The following is an 18,655-nucleotide window of genomic DNA, read 5'->3' as shown; positions in this document are numbered from 1 at the left end:
GTTGAGATCCGTTTTAGGTCATTAAAACAGACCCCAAGGTGTTCTCTCTCTGTGGTGTGAACGTTCTTCCCCTGCATCCCGCAGCTGGCTTCATGTAAAGTTCATGAGGAAGTCTCATTAATGACTGCACGCCATCGTGATCTGACGCAAGCTGGCTCGTGCTACCTGGCCTGTTCATCCGTCCGGGTTGCATTGCTTGTCTTTCATTAACATTTCTCTTGTGCCGAGTTGTTTTTCTTTAATATCAGGGTTTTCATTACTATGCTGTTCTCCGAAGGGTCTTTCCATGTTATTGCTAATGCTTGTAATGATTCCAACATTCCCAGTATGCTGCTCCATCTCGGCTTTTCATTTATACCATTTTTCTATGTCAGTTGGATTTGACACGCTATTGTTTTTTTTTTTTAAATCTGAAAAGCAATTTTTATCTGATGTTAGATTCGCAAGCTCTCAGCCAAAATGTAAGAGACAGCTTTTTGCTTTTTAAAGATTCTCTCTTCGACGTCCCCGTTGTTGGCAGATGTTTGTCCCTTTTTTGTTTAGTGTGCATTATATGTAGGGTCTTTGTGCAAGGATGACTTTTGCAACCAAACGTTTGCTTGATGCGTCTGGGACAAGAGTCTATCCAGGCTAGAGATTGAAGTAAATAATAAAAATAAGGGAAGGCGGCTGCTTTTTTGAACTGTTGACAATAGAGCTGCTGTTTTTAAAAAAAAGTCTGAACTAATCAGCCATAAGGCTACGGTCCTGAAGCTAGTTAAGGGGAGGGAAGTTCCTGACTTGCCCTGCACGCCACGTGGCCGTGCTTTTACCAGATGAGCCACTTGGAGACCCCAAGTTCTGAACATTTAAGGTCGAGTGTTATAAATATATGGTTGTCGATATATCTGTAGGTTAACACACAAGTGACAAAATCTGTATATTCCATTTGAGGATTTCGATATAATTTAGAGAACTTTGGGAGTAGGTTAGTAATGCATTTCTTGTTTGTTGGTTAGGGGGGATACGTTTTGCTAAAAGTCAACTCTGTGTCCTGCAGTCTGTGAGTTGATGCTTCACATACTGCGAAATTACTATGCTGTGAAGTCGACGCTTTCGTTCAGCGTTCACACGCAACGAGACACATTTTAGTTACTCTAGTAATCGGTTTCTGATGTGTGTGTTTTTTCCCTTAACATCATGTGTTCTGTTTTTGCTGAACAACTGTAAAAAAATAACCTTCTATTGCTGCACTGCCATGGTTTGGGAGGAAACCGTCAAACAAAACGACCTCCTGAGGAGCAGACAAACTGGACAGTCAACAAGGTCTGGTAAATCGTGTGCAGAAGGCAGATATTTTTATATAGTTTGTGTCTGAGCGGCTGCAGTATTGCGGTGTGCTCTGCTCTCGCTCAGCTGCAGTTCTCATCAGTTGGTTAACCCCTCGAGAACCATAGGCAACAGATCTTTTATTTAATACATGCAAAGCTGTCTCCCATGGGGCTTGTGTGCACTGACACACGTCTCCCGCTAGAGAACACGGCCGCTGTTTATTTCAGCTCTGATTATTCATTCAAGTATGGAATATTCCGAAGACCTTCTGAGATGGCAGGATTTAGGTCACAGATGCGATTTCAATCTGTAGCGACTAACATGAAGATAAAGTAAAAGCCTGAAAGAAAGTCTGACTTAAAAACCCAAGAACAAAATCAATATAACCCGTTACAAGTACTGTACAGCTTAATGGGTGGCTGCAATTCGTAGTTGAAATTGGACCCATTTTGAGAAGAGCTTTACTTTGTTGTCATAACCCGAAAGAAAATGATCAGTTCTGAATGTGACAGGTTTTTTTTTTTGTGCTTTTAATAAATATTATGATTGATCGTGAAATAGCTATTTTTAGACCGTGAAGTGCTGTGAAATAAAACTTTTTTTTTTTTTTTCAGTGAAAAAGTGCAGTGCTGCACCCAGGTATTGGTATGGGCGCCCGACGCTGCTGCTATCCAGACTGACAGCTGAAGTGACAGCCCTGAGGGGTGCTTGTTCTTCTTGCTTTTAGCAGGGCTCTGCATTGCACTTGGCAAAGCTTTTCATCACACTAGGTCAGCCAGACACCCCCGTGTGCTGATGTGGCAGAAAGATTAAATCAATAGAAAGAAAAGCTGAACATCGCTTCATAAAAAGCTCTGCGTTTGTACAGTAAATGGCAAAGAAAGAAAGAAAGAAATGCTGCAAGTAATACTGTCTCAGAATCTGTCAGCTGACGCCTGTGACTGTAATGTTGTGCAGTGCGTTCAGGTTTAAACGCACAGCAGTTTGTGAACATCTCGGTCTGGTGCCGAACTTTCCTCAGCTACGGTTTGCTTCCTGAGTAAAATAACCCCATGCTGCTGCATGCGTTGGCGTGAGGATGCCTATGTTTACTACATGTTGCAAGTAGGTTTCAAGAGGTTTTGAGGTTGTGCCACATACAGCCAAAACTGCTTTGGGGGAATCGTGGAAAGAAACCGTAGTGCCAACAAAGACTTCAAGAGAAACCAAGGAGTTACGCTTAAATCATTGTACGACTCCCAGCTAAAACAACATGAAGTAACCGACAACCTGTACAGTACATTGCATTTATAATAACTAATGGCTTGTTGCATGGAGCGTTCTGGTAGAAGACTTGAACCAGGTCTGGGGTCAATTACAAGTGTAACTATTGTGGCACCCCTGCGTAACGCAGTTGTAATTATATCATGTTGATTAGTTACAGTTTAATTACACACCTTTCCAAGCTTAATCATTTGCAGTTCCATGTTGTGTTTTATGTCGATCATTATATATATATATATATTCAACCACTTTTAACCCTGTTTGTTTGAAAAAAATAAGTTATTATACAGTAGTGTTTCTGTATTTGTACCTGTGATTATTGCTTTGTTTATTGAGAATTAAGAGCAAATATGTTAATGTGTGCAGTTGGTTGTTACTTTTTAGTAGAACTGTAATTACTCTGGTGAAAAGCTATTATAATTTGCTTTCAAGAACAGACCGTGTTTACTGAGCCTGTTCTTATTCTGTAAACCACATTGTTAAAGCTTGGATACCTCCCTGAATCTCTGGCGTTGTTTCCTAGTGAATGAAGGACTTTGGGTGTCTTTAAGAGTTTTTCTCTATGTAGCCCCCTAGTGGAAGTGCATTGATGCATGGCGGTTTAAAATAGCTCAGCGTTGCTTATGGTGATCAGTCATTTTGGGACTGACCCAAAAGGGGGTCAAGTGGCCTGCCCACATGGTCATGCAGGCAGTGAGTCAGGGTCAAACTTGAGTTCCAGGACTAGGATCTCGTGGGACCTTGGGACCAACACCTGCTTGAAATACATGGCTTTTAAACCAGGGTCACCAGAGGAGACTCTCTTGACCTTTCCTCGTCTCCTGTTTGTTTTCATCAAAACATAATCGTCATGAAACCAAAAGTTACTTTTTGTTTTTTGCTAGTTTGTAAGGACAAAGACATTGAGTTTTGCAGCAGTAAGTGGATACTGCTGAACTTTATCTAGTCTTTACTCGTTTACCTTCCAATTTGTGTTTCCAGTTTCAAACACTGCCCTTTGTGCATATGTTGCTGTTCCAGTTTACTGAAAAAAAAAAAAAAAAAAAAAAAAAAAGAAAAATTCCATTTTATGGCTCGTCAAGCATGAAGCCGGTGTGCTATGCAATAGTTCCTCTTACTTTACTAAAAAAACAAAAACAGCAGCCAGGGTTGGCTTCATCCTCCTGTGCAATACTGTCTGTGTCTTGCAAGAATGCATGAGCTGTTCATCTCTGAATCTTGTTAATTGGATGGACGGACACCAAGTCACACAGAGCCAGCATACAGATTGGGACAACATTTGCAGTGTTTGACCTCAAAATCCTGCTACACATCCAGGGAACACTGTTCCTGACTGCAGTGCACCGCGTCCTCTGCATAGGTATGAACTGCAGCTGCACAACATAAACTGCATGCAGATGAGAAATCAATTCTGATTCCAAGTGTTTTAAGGGTGAAGATCTGTTTCAGCATTCCAGGTGAGAGAGGTAGAAATCTAGACAGAATGATTCATTGCACACACTTCTACCCAGCTCCAGTCTGTTTCATTTAATTTAATGAAACCTGGCTTGGCCCAGACTGCTGTGCAGTGGGGATCTATGCCTATTCTCAGACGTGCTGGTGTATATTTCATTATGTTTGTACAGTACACTGAATTCATGTCTTTTTTGTGACCTGTCCTGGTCACAGTCAGGGCATTAAACAAATGGTACTCTCTGAAGCCACAGGCTAATACCAGCCTTACCTAATCTCTCCTTTGTGTCCCTGCACAGTTTACAGATCACTCCCCTGGCTACATCGCTTATTAGTCCGTGGACTGTTTACAGTTTGTTTATGCTTCTACTAGTATCAAGGGACAGTCTTCGTAATGCAAGACAGATACAGTCAAACCTGACCACCTGTGCAGTAGTGAAACAGACCGCGGTTTCTCCTAGCCCCTATACACAGTTTACATGAAGACATTGTCGTCTAGATGCGTTAGGAATATAGGGCTACAGTGCACGGAGAGCTTGGGTCATTGATCCCAAGTGTAAAACAGCATAGAAACTGGATTGACTGTTGATAATGACCTTAATAAAACTATGCAATTTAGCTTTTTATTTTTGATAATAGTAATCGAATGGTTCCCTTTACTGGCAGACCATAAAATCAGATCCCAGTCTTTTGAATTTCTACCCGGAAAAGGGAGAGCCATCTTAACACACTCCTTTAAATACCAAACCGGGCAGTAACTGGATTAATGAATTGCATAATGGGAGATGCTGTGTGTGTGTGCACGTGCCTACACCGTTTGAAAAATACCATTATCAGAGCCAAGGTTATTTTAATCAACCAAATTTAGTCCTGCTATTGGCGGAGTTGGAAGATTAAGGAGACTTGTCACTTACAGCAGGGTATTAGATGCTTTGTGTATTTTATTGATCACTGACGAGTGATCCAGTGCTGCTCCTGTCTGCTGTGTTGCATTAGCCCTGCCGTTCTAGGATCCAGGTAATAGATAAGATAAATATAAGTGGAGTGTATGCATTCTAACTACTGCTCTGCAGCCACGTTTCACATTGAGGGTTGGTCTGAATCCAGCAGCTAGGTCAAATGGTTTCGTTTAGGGATGTGCTTTGGCAGACTTGCACTAAAATATGCCATCAAAGCCCCTGCTTTTGCACACTTGAATGATTCAGACCAATGATGCACCGAGCTTGGAAGTCCCCTTTGCTTTTGCTGGACATCTGCTTCTCCAACTCTTACCCCCTTCTGATTTTTGTGATCTTTGGTGTCATGTTTGCTGTGAATTTATGCGTTTACTTTATTGTTGCTAGATTTTGAGGAAGGCAAAAAAAAAAAAAAAAAAAAGATTGTTGCCTTATTGAGCTTTACAGTTTGTCTTTCTTACAAAATATATTCATAAATCCTTTTTTAGATGTTAGACTGCTCATAACTACTCCTGACCCCACTCTGATCTCTGTCGTGGTTGAGACAGCGTAGTTTGTAAATGTCCGCCCTCGCTTTACGTCACCCTTTTATAGCAAGCCAAAACCTTACAGCCGAGACTGCCAGTACTGCATAAAGAGTGATTGTACAGTAGCATTGAATGACTGCTTACTGTAATTCATTGTCACAATTTATAACCATGTTATTTGGAAGCGATGGTCACACTATAAACCACTGTGGTCTCTCGCCCTGTGACTCACAGGTACAGCTCAGTGAGTGAGATCTGCTTTCTCTTGCACAGCTGGAGGCTTTTATATTTTAAAAACCAAATCATGTTAGAGCTGCAATGATCACTAGAGAGTTACTGTGTGCTAATCAGCCACTGTGCAACCAGGGTACATTTTTAAAGCATGGTTATCCCTCTCCTTCCCTTTTATAGGGTATTTTAACAGTGATATTCTTTCAGTGTATTGGTACTGTGCTTGTTCATGTGGACCCAAGTGCACTGATCGTGCCTGCCTGTCACACTCTGTCTGGTGTGTTGATTCTGTACACTTTTTGTATGGTCCGAGATGAAATATTTTAAGAGCTCAGACATTTTAAGCAGGGGGATTTCACATTTCTTGTGATGTCCTGCCCCTGGCTACAAGGGATTGGGAAACTGAAGCCTTGTGTTTAGAGAATGGTATTGATCTGTTCGCCTTGGGATCAGTGGGAGCTGAAATATCCATTGGATTAATGGCTCTTCCGAAGGACCTCCTACATTAAAGCCCTAAGTCAAGCTTTTCACATACTGTGCTCGTTGTAATGTCTGTGTGTTGGTCTAGGCAGCTTGTTTTCATGGGGAATCTGTGTGCCAGATTTGTCAACACGTCTCTTAAAAGCACAGTTAATTACTGTGCCTACACCTTTTCCTTTAGCTCCACACAGCTACTGTACATGCAGGAGATGAGAAAGGATGCCTGCTTGTTTGCAGTATCGTGCTTCCTAAGTCAATAGCACAGTAGCTTTTGTCATCCTGAGTGCTGGTGCCCACCTCCTAATGAATGGCATGTTTTGATTTACAAAAAGTTGCTAATTGATCAATCTTGATACTAAAAGACTTAGACTGTAAACCTCTCTTTTGGCAGTGGATCATATTGCCATTATGATTCATGGTGATCAAGTTACTTGATCAGAAATCGTCATCATTAAGTTTTGATGTCTCAAGATCTCTATGAAAGGGGGTATACCAGTGCAGCAGGCTGATTCACTCGTTTCTCGTTCATGCTTCTGCAGGCTCAAATCACAGTGAAATGAGATGTGTGATCTACATTACAAAATAAACCCCCACGCACATAGCCCTACAGTCTCTGCTTGAGAAAGCCCCAGGTCAGGATTAAGCCTACTGTGAGTGAGGAGGAGGAATCTCTCGCGGTAAATAAACCCTGAAGCAAAATATAAAACCAGCTGTCCTAATCAAGTTACAGTTTGCTAGGGAGCCTGCAGTAATGCTACCAATTGGTAATTATCACTGTGGCAGTCTCCTTGCAAGCAAACCCACGTAGGTGTTGATGATGCAACTTATTACGAACGTCTCATAACGGATCCTGTGCAGATCTTGCAGGACACAGACCCTTATTTACTTTATCATGTCAGTTTAATGTCTAAGGGTGTGAATGTTAAATATCTCCTGCAACCCAGAACGTGCTAAGGGGCGGAGAGGGTGTAAAACAAGTTCTCCTCTTTTTATAGCCCTAGTCGGTAACATGATGCACAAGGATGTCTGCAAACAGCTGTTTCCTTCTGTGTGTTTGTGAGAGACGTGGCGCTGTGATATGCGACATCCCCAACCCCTCCTTTTACTTATGGAAGACCATGGTGGATTTGGACCAAGTGGCATGTGGGGAAACCTGCTTTCTCAGAGCAAGGTCTGTTTTGGAGACAGACCTGTTTTTTATGTAGAGTGGGTATATTTTATATAGTGACTTGAGCCAAGGGAGGGTTTGGATTCTATTGTAACTCATCCGTTGACTCATTTCTGTTATCGTGGGCGTGTGTCTGTGAAGTGAGGGAGTGGGTGGGTTGGTAGAAGGGTGTGCCAAGCCAGTTGACCACATTTGGGAAATAAAGTGCGTGTGTTGCATCAATGTAAATATTAAATCCATTTTGTTCTGTCTTGTTTAATTACTTTGGAAGGTTTATGTTGTGGGAAGTTATGTGTGGTTAGAATCCTGCAACATGACAGCAGATGACTACAGCTATGGCCAAAAGTTTTACATCACCCTTTTGTAGTTTCTTTGATTTACAGGATGTTAAATAAAAGATCTAAATTATGTTCATATAGTTTTATAATTTTATTTCCATTAAAAAAAATACTGTCTCAGTCCTAAAATTCTAGGTAATGCAAAACTTTTGTCCATAGCTGTACAGTAAAATGGGGAAACCCAATGAATTAGTCGTGTTTTGAAAAGGTCATGCCTATAAAAAGGAGTTGTGATCTTCAAACTCTTTCAATACAGTACATCTGAATTCTTCAGCGCTGCACACTACTGTAGATCAGTTTCGTTAAAGCTGCCAGATTTTGAAGGGCTGTGCTTTTTTGGCACTGTCCTACAGGGCAGGGCCATGGCACTGTATTCCCTGGATATCATGCTCCAGGCATTTACAGTCTCTTCAGATAAACTTCCCATAGGAAACCTGTTGAGCACTTTGATACTGTAGGCTAATACACAGAGGAGCGCTTATAATGAGAACTTGTAGGGGGAGGTGTGTGTGAGGCTGCCTGGAGCACAATTCATATTTTTTCAAAGCTTAAGCCAGAAAGATCAGTTGGCAGAAAACAGAGAACTGATCTGTGAAATTTACTACTGAACTCTTCAGTCTCTGACAGAAGCTGTTCCCAGTGGGCAGAAAAGGCAGTTCAGTCAAAACATGGGATTCCAGCCAGGTACGCAAACTGCCCTATCATATGTCAGGATCTGGAAATCACTCGGGCAGACACAGACTTTGACTCACCTTGCTTAAATAAATATAAAAAAGGCGTTTGCAGTTGAACCTGTAAATGCCCTTGCTTAGGAAACTGGGACTTGCTTTGGATCCAGCTAGAAGTGTGCGGAATGGGGTGAATTTGATCAATAACGCAAGCATTGGTTTTTGACCCACAGTTCCCTTGTTCTATTATCAAGCAGCTGCACGGAACTTCACTACCCAAAGAATAACTAATTGAATAGGTTCAGAACTAAGAACTCAAGAATGTGTCTGCAGGTTGTACACAGTTTTCCTATTTATGACCTATTTCGGTGATCTTCAACAGTACCAAAAAAACCCCCCAAAGAACTGGCGACAGTGCAAGACGTTGAGCCATTCTGGGTGGTTTAGCAAGATCAGTGACAAGATGAGCAGTTTATAAGTGGTGGTGTTCTTGCTGCTGCCTATAGTTGTCTTGATCACAAACTAGATGTACAGCAGCGTAACACAGAATAAGTTGCAGTACAGGAAGGTGAGTTTGAGGTTTGCTAACCTGAGTCTGGTCTCCTACAACTAGTTCACCTGACCTTCTATTAACCATTGTCAAAGATAAGCCTGTCGAATTTATACAGACTGCATATGGAACATGCAGGCAATTTTCTTCCCTCTGCTATGCTTCGCAATCATCAAAATCTGAAAGCATTCTTCCTTTTTGAAATAGGTAGGTTTGCTTTGTAGAAAGTTAAGTGATGAGGTGGGTGAAATACGTACCCCAGAACCTTTAGAAAGAAAATCTATCGCCAACCAATCACTTCAGCTTTGGCGTGCTGGATAACCACCCTGCACATTCCTGCGGATATGAGAGGCAGCGCTCGCTCCTAAACATGCCGCCACTTGCTTGGATTGGCTTCTACAGCAGATTATTGAAACAGCTATGCACAGTAGTTGGGCTTTGTGCATTCAAACTGTTTGATTGCATTTTTTTTTTTTAGAAAATTTTAGTCTCTAATTGAATTCCGGCTTAAGACAATCCATGGGTTCCTGTCTTGAAAAAATCATAGTTTTTTTACTGTTAAGAACCTTGAATATATACAAGTCATGATTATCCAATGAGTATCCAATAGTATAGCGGTTTGAGACATTTAAGGGTTGCCAGAGAAATGTAGCAAGAGGTTTGTCTGCAGATCTTTCAGTTGATTACCTACTAAAACAGATACAGGCAAACGTGGAGAGAATACGGTTAACCTTAGCTTAATTTCTTAATGACAGTAATTTAACGGTTAACAGCCTGAAAATACAATATAGTGATCTTTGTTTAATGCAATTTTTAAAATCTGACTGATCAATAAAAAAAAATTCCCATTATAAGCAGTGTGATTACTCCCTTAATTTAAAAAAATAAGAGAAGTTGTGTTTCTGGGAAAATGCAATCCTTTTTTACACTGCACTCTGCAGCTGGATTGAATCAAGGCGTTTCGTTTTTGGAAAAACCCGTCTGTTTTGGCCAGAATCGCATCGTGGCTTGACCAGGCTTACTCTACTGTGATTTCTCTCAAGCGATGCGTGAGTCCTAATTAGGGTTCAGCAGAAGACACACAAAAGATTCCTTGTGCTCGTTTCAGCAGCATGCAACATGAGTCAACAATACAGCAACCACTCCTCCAAACCACTTGATACAGGGATTACTTTATATGTACTTGTATTACATTGCAGGATGTGCTCTCCAGGTATACAGCTTACAGATGCAGCAGTTAATCGATTCATTATTTGCCATGGCTTTTATTTTGCATCACACCTCCCATCTCTAGCCACCCAGTAACACATGCATTCCTTGCAAGATTAAAGCTCTTCCGATTGGATTCGTTGGGTTGTGATATCCTGGTTTTTAAGTCTCAATGCATAGATTATTGCCTGTGTGATGTGCATTAGTAGATTGCTGATTGCAGCACCTCTGTTTTTCTTCGTGGAGCCAATTCTTCTTGTTTTCCCTCCACAGCCGTGCCGTTCCCTCCCACTGTCCGGCTCACTATGAAGGAGCTGTTTGAGGACGGCAAGCCCAAGGTGGAGGTGCTCAAAAGCCACCTGGTGAAGGAGGGCCGGCTGGAGGAGGAGGTGGCCCTGAGGATCATCAACGATGGGGCCGCCATCCTACGCCAGGAGAAGACCATGATTGAGGTGGAGGCTCCCATCACAGGTACAGCTGCAGAGCCACGCCGGCTGTGAACAGGTCCAGCTCAGTTATAGTGCCTGTCCTAATAACTTCTCTTTCACACATTCTCTTTGGTAGAGGCTTGTGCAACCTCATGGAGAGATTTTATAGGGTGTTTCAATTCCATTGAATTTCCTAAACGGATTTAACACGTCTAAAAGCTTCAACTTTAACAGATAACAAAATAATGCCAAGCCCTCTGTTTGAGCGCTCCAATGTGCAACATTGTGGTGTAAAGACTTTGCATACGTTTTGAATAACAGCCTTACACTTTCTCACATTCTACTGTATAAACCATGCAGCTGGCCTCTATCACTGACATGCAGGTCTTTTGACAGCGGTTTAAATGTAGGTATAATTCAAATTTAACACCTGGAAAATGTTTACCGTATTACTTCAATTTGGCACCTCCCTCGAATTAAAGACACCAACGTATTGACGCCGCAGATATCAGCCTTATAATAGAGTCTGTCCTCAAATAAACGCCGCTATCAATAAAGAAACATTAAGGTTTTTTTTTTTTTCTCAATCTAGCTTGGAAATTACAAACTAATGTACACACACACAGTAAGCATGTTTAAGGTAGTAGAGTTCTGAAAGAAAATCCAAGATAAACTACGTACAGACCAGCAGCCCTTCTGAAGTTCTTATTGTTTTGTTGTTAGTTCAATTGTAATTCCTGTACTAATTCCCGTACAAATAAAAACGATGTGCTTACTATCCATGAGAAGATTTTGTTTCGGTTTCTCTTGCAGAGAAATTACAAACAAGCAAGTTACAGTGGGAGAAAAAAGAAATGAGTAGAATATATTGTAGTTTTTACAGAAATCAAGCTGATATTCTGAGGTAATTTTTGGTGCAGAAAAACATCTACGCCACACTCTTGCATTAAACTGCCACACCATCATTGCCCCGCCCCTTAACAACCAATACAGACTCCTGATTTGTTGGTACAGTACTCCCCTGACCTTCCAACTCCCACCTAATAGGCTCTCAGTAACTGTCACCGATAAATGTACTGTAGTCAACGTAGGTTAGCCACACACACTGCTACATACATGTAGGCTACCGTATTACAGAAAATAAGCAACCGCGATACTTCTAAAATGTGATAAATCATGTAATAAAATACTGCAGCATTTGAAAATCATAGTATTATTAATAAAGGTTGCTGTCATATAAAGTCCGCCCTCTTTTATGCGCCGCAGTCATTTTGATCAATTTAAAATAAACGCCTCAGTGGCAAAGTGAAGTAATATGGTAATTGGACAGCTCTTCTCCAGAGCAGTCGCTGTAGCTACACTGTTTAAAGTATCGATGGCTGCCTAGTAGTGCTGTCCTGTGTGTGTACTGGAAAAACAGGGAAATTGACGACTCTGGTTAATGCTATTTTTAATGGTCCAGCGCTTCTACAGTGTCAGAGATTAGCCCATCGTCAGCGCTTCACACAGAAAAGATGGCAGTTTAGATTAGACCATTAAAGGTGCAGCACCTTCAAATGCCAGAGCTTAGCCCGTCATAGGTATAGTATTTCAAGCAGAAAGGATGACGTTTTTTTATTTTTTTATTAGCCCATCACAGCCACTCCACTTCAGGACAGTTTTCAGATTAGCCAATCAAAAAAAACGCCGTTGCAGGGGGTCAGAGGTTAACCCATCACAGGTACGTCACTTGGAGCAGAGGGGATTATAGTTTTCAGCTTAGCCAGTGGCAGATAATAGCACTTACAGCTGAAGAGGTGCTAGCTAGCATAACCGGTTATTACAGGCATAATATTGTATCTTTAGATCGTTTATCTTTAGAGCATGGGAAAGTGTAACAGCACATTCCTGTAAACAAGATCTCCTGCCTTAATACACGAAAACAAAACCTGTAAGTTAATGATTTGTGTTCGTTTAACAACAGTGTAATGATCTACCATAAACATTTTTGTATCGTATTTTGAACATGAATACAGTGTTAAAAACACACGTGTGACTGCAAAATGATTGGGAGAGAAGTGAACGCTGATGCACTAAAATAATGTACTTTGCAGCAGTTACTTTTGTTTCAAGCGTATTGAGCCTCAAGGTCTCCTGAATATCCACGCTTTTGTAAAGGATGTTCAGTGTTAAAGCCACCTGCTGGCTAACAATAGAGGAAATCAAGGTTAATGTGCTTAAACTGCGGTGAGGAACTCAGGAAACGGTCTTGAAAATGCATTGAAAAGAACATAGCATGACAACGTCTCCCACCCGAAATGGCAATTCAGTGAAATAGCCGATAGAAAAAACATTCCCTCCATGGTTACCTGTACATATCGCCTCCAGAAAATAATCAATTCAACTTTTGAGTGGCATGGTGTTCTGTTTAAAAATCAGTCTTGAAGCATTTTAGAAGCACATGTCAAATTATTGTGTAGCCTGATAGAAAACACTGCATTGATTTAATGTACAGGTTTGGACAGCAATGTAGAAATCTGAAGCAGTTGTTTTTTACTGCATTGTAGCCTCGGTTTTAGAAGCTGCGCTGTCGGGTCCCGATCGCTTACACAAGTTGTAAGAAAGATCTAGTGATGCCCGGCACATCACATGGCCACTCACTGTATTGTAAAGGAACCCAAACTTTCTGTTTGCCAATATATCTGTGACGAGACCTCTGTAAAGATATGCAGACTCAGATCTGGAACTGATTAATCACAGTAACACCCCAGCGAGGTGCAGCAAGTGGATTTGTCCAGGTCGTTACACCAGCGCCTGGGAATACGAAACACATAGTTCATGGAGTGGCACAGATGGTAAATCCCTGGCTCGAGCCTTGCTCAGACACTTGGGCTCGTGTTTTTTTTCTTTATAATTGGTTACTGGTGTTCTGTACAGCACGCTGTTGTTTATATCTGTTTGACAGATGTTTTGCATGTGTTCCCTCGATTTTTGTTTTCACCAGTGTATGACATTGATTCTGTGTGGCTTCGAGCCACGCAGCCAAAGTACAGCCTTGGTCTTAATGGCCTCGCTGTTCTTTGTTTGTTCTTAAAAAGCGCCTTTGCTCGCAGTCCTTTTGTTCCAGCCCCCATTGCTTCTGTAACTCCTTTAGATATTCCCCTTTACTTTATCTTTAGCTTCTTCAGCAAGAACTTCAATCTGTTACAGCCTTCTACATTGTAGATCATGCACGTGATGCCAAGTGTCTTTGGTCCCAGTAGTTAAAACTGCACCTAATCAACAAGGCTGATAAGTTTTAAATGGCTTGGAACTCCCTCTAGCCATGCACCCAGTCCTGGGTTTCAAAACTACCCTCAACTAAGTGTATTGAAACGATCAGGAACCACAAGACTGAACAATGCAACCTTATTAAATATAATGTTGTTTTAGCTGCATGAACACTTATGACTCCTGTTAGGATGGGATCAGCTCTGAGAAGATTTAACAGAAGCCTGATTGCTCAGATTCCTGGCACCTGGTCATTTCAGTAATATACCTGAACAAGGAAAGTTCTGAAAACAAGAACTGCAAATTTAAAGCATTAAGGTGATAACTGAAGATTGCACTTTGCATGAATCCCTGGGCTAATAAAAATAGATATACAGTAATGTGACTAACAGCGGTAGGTCGCATTATTGCAGATAATGAAAAGTAAAAAACACAGTAAGGCTGGAATTGTATTAAGGAGCTCTGGACTATAAACAATGAGAGCAAAGCTTTAAAATGTTCACAACAAGATTAAACCAGTGAGATGGTTCTTTTTTTATTAACCATTGCAGGTTTGTGTAATCTTGGAATGGTCTTACTGCTATGGTAATAAGCTCCTGTAGTTTATACAGAGATGTGGTATTATTATTATTATTATTATTATTATTATTATTATTATTACATGCTCTGCTATTCACGAATATGTCTTTTTTTGTTCTAAAGCTATGGCCAAAAGGTTTGCAACACCTAGAATTTTAAGATTGAGAACTTTTGGCCACAACTGTACACGCATGTGTCTTTCATGCCTCCCGCTCCTGGTGTGCTGAATGTCTTTGTGTCCTCCCCGCAGTGTGTGGTGACATTCACGGCCAGTTCTTTGACCTGATGAAGCTGTTTGAAGTGGGAGGTTCGCCTAACAACACAAGATACCTCTTCCTGGGCGATTACGTGGACAGGGGCTACTTCAGCATCGAGGTGGGTAAACTGGGTGGGCTTTGAGGAAGATCAGAAGAGCGAGTGTAATATGGAAAGGTTAACCCACTACCCATTTCCCTCACTGCCAGACTGTCACAAACATATATTCAAACAAGTCTTATAGTTAAACGAAGCGTGCAATGGACACCCATGTCACTTGGAGGGGAACGGGTTGCAAATGCCCATGATTTAAATATACATATGCTTTTTTAATTCAAAGTACCACCTTTTACTAGTGCTAGATCAGTTCATGTTGTTACTAGAGTCACTGAGAATTGGCCAAAAGTAATTATTTTGCCCAGTATAATTTCCAAATGTATGACCAGCCTATGCACTATGAATCATTGGTAGTATATTTTTTTTAATTGTATATGACATTTTCTTTCACTACCCTAAAGCCTGTCTAATTAATTGGATTACTAGTTACGCATACCTCATCATGTGTTTATACAAAGCTAGGGGGCCCTCTAACCATACAGGTTAACAACCAGTCACTGTGGCACTCCACATCAAATCTCAGTGTTTATATTCCAGTCACACTTCTGGAAAGCAATATCAGTACTCAACTGTTCCCATTTGGCAGAGAGGGTGGAGCTCATTTGAAGGCACTGTTGCCTTTAACTCTTGCCTTGCTGGAATGAGAAGAAGTCTGACTGCAATGCTGCCACCACAACCTGTTAATACAGCTGCTGGACTTGGCTTTAAATGTCTTGTGCTGCATTGGCCATGTTGGGCAAGAGGGATAATAATAATATTTTTATATAGCGCCTTTCATAGTGGACCACCATCACAAAGCGCTTTACAAGATACGAGACTAGGGTGTGTGAACAATGCATCAGCTGCAGAGTCACTTACAACAACACCTCACCCGAAAGACGGAGCACAAAGACGGTCACGCAATGAGTCAGTGGCTGAGCTGGGATTTGAACCGGGGACCTCCTGGTTACAAGCCCTTTTCTTTAACCACTGGACTTTGGTGAATGTATTTCCGTCCTTGTTTAAAAAATTAAAAAAATAAATAAAAAATTTGCAGTGATCTAAATTGTACTTTTGTTTTGGCTTAGGTGTTAGGTCAGCATGGTTTTGTGCAGCCAACACAAGCAATAGTATTTACATCTGGTATTCAGGAAGTGACGAATCAAGGCTTTGGATGATCAGGTCACGGCTTGTGGTCTGCCTTTATTAAAAAAAAAAAAAAAAAAAAAAAAAAAAAAAAACAGTGTCTCTCTGAGCACAGCAGGCTTTGTACATTTTAATGAACACATTCTGTTTGCAGGTCTGTACCTTCCATACCGTACTGTTCGTCTTTTGAGTAAGCCCTGCAGCGATTGTACAAATAATTTGATTAATCACAAATTCAGCGTCCGTGCTATATTTAGGGAGATTGTTTTAAAAACCGGGTGCCCTAGCGTGCTGATCATAACTGTGTGGCTGTCTATCACGCTCCACATGGCAAACACGAGAACTGCCTGGATTTTGATCTTCACCAAACTTTTATCATATACATGTTTCAATTGCATTTGTCTCTAATCCGATAAACTCCTCATAAAAAGATGAGCCTTTCAGATACTGTGAGATTATTACACAATTTATAAGGACCCTTTTGTATCTTAATATACAATTAAACTTGAAACGGCAGAGAAAGAAAATGAGATAAGTGGGGGAAAAAAAGGTTAATCTTATATTTATACCAACTAAAAATGTAATCATCACTGTAGCTATGTAGTGCTTTTGGTCATGAATCTTGCTACCTTTTTCAATGTCATAATTCAATTCGCAATTCAGACTAAGCATAGCAGTAATCACTACGATCGTCAAGGAATTTATGAATCATTCCATGCAGCACTTGTCCTGATTTGATGGCGCCCCATGACAGCTTGATCCTCGTAGAGCAGATTAAATAATGTGAAACGGTTTAAATTAGACCGAAGGTTTAACAGAATGAAAGCTTGTTCCTTTAACACTCAGCTGGAGTCCCGAAGCAAACAAACACCTTTTTCAAAGCGCTGAACTCTCAAACCATCGGGAGGTCTTTGATTTCTTCTCCTGGGGTCTGATCCAAATGTCATGCATACAACAAAAAGACTACATTAAAGGAGGGAAGATTTTGTAAAAGCTACTCCGGTGATCAAAACCATTCCTTTAGCCTCTGCTTTCATAAAGAAAGTGTATACTCAAAGCCACAGGGCTGAGCATACAGTGTTAGCAGTGTTATTGATGGCCTCAGTGCCCATGCTTAAAGTGGTTCTGGATGGCAATATATATATATATATATATATTTTTTTTTAACTGTTCATTTGTATTCAACATTTTGACCTTGAGTTCTGTAAACTTTTTGTGTTAAGATGTAATAATTAACTTAATGACTTGGTTTGTTTGGTGGTGTGGAATGGACAGGAAAATGATTTTTTTCTTTTTTTTTCCCACTCACAATTAACGGGTTAAAATGAGCACGAAAAGGCAATCGCTGGCGAATCATCTGCTGCCACTTTGCTTGCAATGCATTTAACTAATGTTTTGAAAACTGATATTTTCTCTGGGAATAAAAATATATATACTTGAAGTAAAGTCCATTCTAAAGGAATTTGTTATGAAAATATATGAGCAGGATTCTCTTACTGTTTTGCTGTTTTCCACTTTCATGTTCAGTTTTTCTTGGTCGTGGATTGACGGTTTCAGCTTTGCCACACACAGTATTTTCTGCATATCTACGCAGTGACTAAAGAAGGCTAAACCCCAGCAGCTAGAGTGAAGATCTCATCTGTCACTGTAATCTTTTGATTGGCACAGCCTGCTAGTGGCTTCTTCTTTTTATTTTTCATCTGCTAGTCATCAATTTACAGAGGTACTGCAAAGACAAAATAGAAACATCTTAAGCAAACTTAACTTTATGCCATATAGAGTGGGCTTTCTCATATTGCATATTTTACGGACTCGGTTTTGGCTCCAGCCCCAGGTGCTTTAACTTTTGACAGGTACACATACAGGGGGTCCTTATAATCTCACACTAAATTACTGTAGGTAAAGAAAATCTTTATGGCACCCAAATGCAAACCGGTCAATAGGAGTCTCATTCAGTTCAATTGGATTATAGTAAGAACCTGTAGGAATTCTAAGCTAATGTTTTAGTGTTAAGACAAGCGTGAAAGTGAAGTGTAGTCCATCTGATTTCAAGTAATGAATGTCACAGTCGTTAGCTCCGATGAATCTCCTGAACTCGGATGTTTTTCAGTAGACTAGTGAAATCTATAAGGGATTTAATTGGGTCTTGTTTGCGATCGTATAATTTATTTGCCATGCAACTCTTAAGTCAGTGAGTCATTCCAGTTCCCAGATTATCAGGTTCTCAGGGGTTTCATTGACAGGAAACAGGAGGCTGGGGAAATCTGGAAAGCAGCTCTGTGATGCCCAGCCGTGGGGGGGTGGGGGAGCTCTGGCTTGCTTTATGGGCTGTTTCTCTACCTTATCCAGGAACCAGAAGACAGGATCTGCACTTGGATAAATGAGCTGATGGCATCTGAGGGTTGACTCTGCGGTATACAAGATCTAGGGCAGATGGTTGGTCCGAAAGCAAATAGAAGTATTTAGTAGGTCTGGTTTATGTAGGTCTCGTGACTGCCTCCTCTCACCCTATAGGAAACAGCAGAACCACGTTGTTTCCTGTAGTTGTTTTTTTTTTTTTGATACTTTTCAAACGCCCGTTTTTAATTAAATAGGGAAAGTACATGAGTTTCATTAACAGCAAATTTGGATCATATTTTGGGATACCTAAGATATTTAGTGAGGTGAAGTGAACGTGCAATAAATGCCCTATTTAGCATTCTGTATACCTAGAAATGACATTAAAACCCAAGTTGAAGAGAACGCTATT

The 18,655-nt window shown here is 40.8% G+C and overlaps 1 protein-coding gene across 2 annotated transcripts in view; it reads left to right on the top strand.

The window, feature by feature from the left end:
• The first annotated feature begins 10,411 nt into the window (after positions 1 to 10,411).
• The window catches only part of LOC121303088 (serine/threonine-protein phosphatase 2B catalytic subunit gamma isoform-like), a 31,636-nt gene continuing 23,392 nt past the window's right edge, over positions 10,412 to 18,655 (top strand). For both annotated transcript variants that reach the window (XM_041233524.1, XM_041233523.1), the window contains exons 1-2: positions 10,412 to 10,624; positions 14,660 to 14,784. In XM_041233524.1, coding sequence (XP_041089458.1) covers positions 10,459 to 10,624; positions 14,660 to 14,784 — 291 coding nt within the window. In that variant the 5' untranslated portion in view covers positions 10,412 to 10,458. The remainder of the gene's footprint in view (positions 10,625 to 14,659; positions 14,785 to 18,655) is intronic.

This window comes from Polyodon spathula, chromosome 31, assembly GCF_017654505.1.
Source record: "Polyodon spathula isolate WHYD16114869_AA chromosome 31, ASM1765450v1, whole genome shotgun sequence".
NCBI classification, from domain to species: Eukaryota; Metazoa; Chordata; class Actinopteri; order Acipenseriformes; family Polyodontidae; genus Polyodon; species Polyodon spathula.
This window is presented reverse-complemented; position numbering and strand designations above follow the sequence as displayed.